Source organism: Cyprinodon variegatus, unplaced genomic scaffold (assembly GCF_000732505.1).
Source record: "Cyprinodon variegatus isolate N-32 unplaced genomic scaffold, C_variegatus-1.0 Scaffold1333, whole genome shotgun sequence".
NCBI lineage: Eukaryota > Metazoa > Chordata > Actinopteri > Cyprinodontiformes > Cyprinodontidae > Cyprinodon > Cyprinodon variegatus.
The window spans coordinates 114,027-118,463 of record NW_015151786.1 but is presented as its reverse complement, the minus strand read 5'-3'; the positions used below and the strand labels follow the sequence as shown (position 1 = coordinate 118,463).

The 4,437-nt window shown below is 39.7% G+C and overlaps 1 protein-coding gene across 1 annotated transcript; it reads left to right on the top strand.

The window, feature by feature from the left end:
• The first annotated feature begins 1,217 nt into the window (after positions 1-1,217).
• On the top strand, positions 1,218-2,375 carry LOC107102864 (olfactory receptor 1M1-like). The gene has a single exon (XM_015402308.1). The coding sequence runs from the start codon at positions 1,312-1,314 to the stop codon at positions 2,263-2,265; it is 954 nt and encodes a 317-aa protein (XP_015257794.1). The 5' UTR covers positions 1,218-1,311; the 3' UTR covers positions 2,266-2,375.
• Positions 2,376-4,437: the final 2,062 nt, after the last annotated feature.

Genomic DNA, 4,437 nt, shown 5'->3' with positions numbered 1-4,437 from the left:
CACTAGACGGACACAGGAATAAAAGTTCAACAAGTTTATTTGGTCACAAGCACACTGAATATACTGGTTCGGGCCTGGATACTGGTTCACCGGAGTCTGCGTGAGAGACAGTTCAGTTAGCGTAGCACGTTGGAGCTTGCTTTCTTGATTGTTACTTATTGTACCTTGAGGGTTCTTGTGGTTAGCTTTGGGAGGGTCACTGTTGGATCTGGAGAGGAGTTGATCAGCAGAGTCCGTTTGCTGCTTCAGCGTCTCACGTCTAGTTTTGAACTGACCTTGGCTTTGGGTTTTCCAGCTCTTAGTCCAGAGCTGCATGGAAGTTCACTGAGGTTCTTCAGGTTTGGCTCTGAGGGTCGGCTCGGCAGGTTAGCTCTTCCTGAGGTCCACAGAGGAGAAACTGGTTTCCTGGAAGACAGAGACAAGGGTTAGAATCCAGGCTGGATTCAAAGTCACAAAGATTCACTGAGAGTCTAGGCTTAGGCGCTGACCAACTGGATCAACACTGCAGCGTTGAGGCAAGGTCTGAAGACAGCTTATATAGTGGATCCTCTGATGATCTGATGGGCTGCAGCTGTGCAGGAGGCTCACTCAGAAGGATCCACGGCGGACTCTGCTGGAGAAAGGTGGAACTTCTCCAGCTCCCAACAGGAGGGAAATACGTCAAGTTTGTGGACTTCCTGATAGTAAAGAATTACTTTAGTCCAGCCTTAAAGTAATAAATGCATGGACTAGTTTGTCGACATCACCCCTGGACAGGATATTTCTAATTTTTGCTTCTTTTTTTTTTACCCATTCTATCTATCTATCTATCTATCTATCTATCTATCTATCTATCTATCTATCTATCTATCTATCTATCTATCTATCTATCTATCTATCTGTACAGCTGTAAAGCTGTTTTTCACTTTTGGCCTTAGGTGCTGCTGCCTGAGTTTTAAAATCATTTCAGATTTCTTGCATAAGAACCACCGACTGACCTTAGAGTTTCTAATCCAGATGAGACGTTATTAGCTTAATCCTTTGTGTTCATGTCAGGGAGCGATCCAATTAAACAAGTTTGATTCTCAGCATCCCAGCAGCTGTTTTTAATATGCAGATGTGATCTTGGTTACTGATGAGGTGATGTGTTGCATGTGATGCATCATGAGAAAAGCGAGCTGAGATCAGAGCCCATAAATTAGAGGAGAAACCCAGAGAAGCCTGCAGAGCAGCTCTGCCTCCTCGGCTACAGACACCAGGTCCCTGCAGCTGTCTGTGGACCATTAGAAACCAGAGTTAGAAGGTTTGATCATTGCTCAGTTCCTCTGTAGCATGTTGTACGGATCTCGGGCGAACGTTTCTGTTGAGCTGCAGTATCAGGACCTTCTGGAAAGGGTGATCACCTTCACCCTGTGCACCATCCCAGCCTGTGTGTTTCTCTTCATCAATGGAACCATGTTGTTCACGCTGAGGAGCAAATCTGTTTTTTGTGACACCTGTCGTTACATCCTTCTGTGTAACCTCCTGTTTGCAGATACCATCCAACTGTTGGTCAGTCAGGTTCTGTTTTTTCTTGCTGTTTGTAGAATCACACTAACTTATCCTGTCTGTGGAACCATCACTAGAGTTGCAACCATCGCCAATGTAATCTCCCCTCTCACTCTGCTGGTGATGTCTCTGGAGAGATTTATAGCTGTGTGTTATCCACTAAGGCATGCTACCATCATTACTATCAACAACACCAGAATGGCTATTATTTCACTTTGGGCTTTCAGTTCTTTACACAACCTGGTTTGTGTTGTTCTGCTGTTAGATTTCCCGTTTGAAAACCTGGAGACGTTGCAGATGAAGAATTTCTGTTCTGACCTCGCCATGCTGCTCGGCCCCAGGTCTAAAGATTACAATCAAGGTTTTACAATCTTTCTGTTCCTTTCCTCCGGTGTAGTGATCATTTCCTCCTATCTCGGGGTGATAAAAGCTGCCAGGTTGGCCTCCACGGATAAATCTTCAGCTCTGAAAGCTCGTAACACTTTGCTGCTACACCTGGTGCAATTGTGCCTCAGTCTGTCCTCGACCATCTTTAACCCACTGCTTCTGCCTATTCTAAAAGCTGTATCAAGGGAAGTGTTTGTCCGATTGCATAAGTTTCTTTATGTCTTGATTATTTTATTCCCAACCTGTTTAAGTTCTCTGATCTACGGCCTCAGAGATCAGACTATCAGACCGGTTCTCCTGCACAATCTAGGCTGTCGAATTCATGTCAAAGTTGTTCCATCAAAAAGCTGAGATGCTTCTTTTTATTTTCAGAACATTTTATAGATCTTAAAATTATGATTTATTTTAATAAATTCCTTTATTTTTCTCATTAATGTCCTCTCTTTACCAGAACTGGAATAAAATAAGACATTTACAGATTTTTGGGGTTTTTTTTAGTTACATGTTTATATAGCAGGTTGATGATAACATTAGCACAGTGTTGTTCAGCTCTTTTGCAGCTCATCATCTCCAAAAGTCAGATAAGTTTGAAACTCTGCCGTGTCAAGAATCAGAACCACAATAAGAACCAGTTGGTTTATCTAACTCTGCATATTTGTTACATTTATAACTCTATATATAGCTCTGCATATTTGTTGATTTTAACAAGGAAAATTAATATTAGACTCCATCATTTTCTTCAGTGTGATCTCCTTGTAATTTTACCTGGAATTTGATTTAGGGCCTGGTAATGCTCTGACGGTCCGGTGTTCATCTGAGGGACAGACTGGGGACGATCTGCCTCAGTGGAGCTGATCCTGCTGGGAAACTTCAGCAGAGAGGTTTGACCTGCTTAATTTGCAGATAATTAATCAGAAACAGAGAATCTGGAAGTTTTTCTCCAGTCTGGTTCCAGTTCAGGGAGCTGTTTTTCAGTCTCTGATGTCCAGGCCTGCATGCAGCACCTTAGATTAGAAAGAAAAGCTTCAGAAACCTGAAGCTGGTTTGTGCATAAAGTGTGTCACTATAAGTTCACCTTGTTAAACGTGTAAAGATGAGAAAATCCTAATGAAAAAAAATGCACCTGCTGTGCAGCAAAATGGCCCTGATTTCATTTCCAACCTCCTCTAACTCTTTGTAAGTTGCTTCCTTGCATGGTTGGGCTCCCCACAGATAATCTTGTTGCCTTCTGTAGTCCAAAAACATGGCTGATGGTTCAACTGTTCTTTGTAAATTGACCTTAGACATGAGTGTGTAACTGCTTTTTAGTCCTGTGTGTCTCTTTGATGGATGGTGAGGGAAAGGAGACCTGTCCAAATTTTCAAGGATCTAAAGACCTTAAAGGATTTTAATACATTAAGAGGATTTATATCCAAAATGATAAAAAAGAGCCTGACATTCAGAGCAGGTAGAAATAAAATGAATGGGGAAAACTGGGAAATCTGTGTGACTGTGAAGCAGATTGTTTGTTATTTACAGCTGGATCTTTGTTTCTGTGAAGAATATTCTCTATAACTGCTGTTTGTTCAGATTAGTTTAATGTGTAAATTATGTTAGGATTGCCTTTCTGCTCCAGTTTAAATGAGAGAAACGAAGCAACAGTTTTTTAATATGTATTCATTTATTAAATGGAAAGAAAATGTCTAAACCAATGTCTTTATGGGAGAAAAAAACAAACCAAAAAACAATTCCTTTCTCTCTCACACAGGTTCAGCTCTCACCCATGCTCACCATTGAACACTTGTTAAACATTTCCCCCGGTTGGATTAGATGAAAAAAATTAACAAAACCTAGATGCTGATGCATTGAGTAATTCAATTCAATAGAATTCTATTTTAAACTCAACTTTTAATAATAATCTTTGTTTATCAAAGATTATAAACTCCTTACTGATCTCCATTAAACCACAAACCCGCTGACTGTTTTACAGTTTTACAGATGAATTTCAGCAGTTTAGTTTTTATAAATAAAGTTTTATAGGTAAAATATTTTGTGGTGAACTCAAAGTAAATAAATAACTCACAGAGCAGATTAAAATTGATATAAATTCAGTTATAAATTAAATGTCTAAACATAGTCTGATTCTAATCAGACTATGTTTCCCCATACTGTGATTTTTCCTTCACATTAAAACCAAACAGTTAAAAGAATATATAGACATTATAAAATCTGCAATCACCCCACTAATAACTAAAACTCAATCATATTTACATATTATATAAATGAAGAGTAATTATTTCATGAATGCAACTTAGAATGTTTAGATATATTATTTATTTCTATTATTCTTTTATCATTCTATTTCAACCCTCAGACCTGGTAATTTAGGAGGGGATAATAATCCAGACATATTCGACTCTGTTTCTGCTCTCAGGTTTTAATCTGAGCTGCTCCATCAGTGTCGCCTGGCATGGAAGGAATCTGCCTGTGGTTCTGCTGGAGCGTTCAGGAAGCTTTAAAGGAATGGTACACCCAAAACATGAT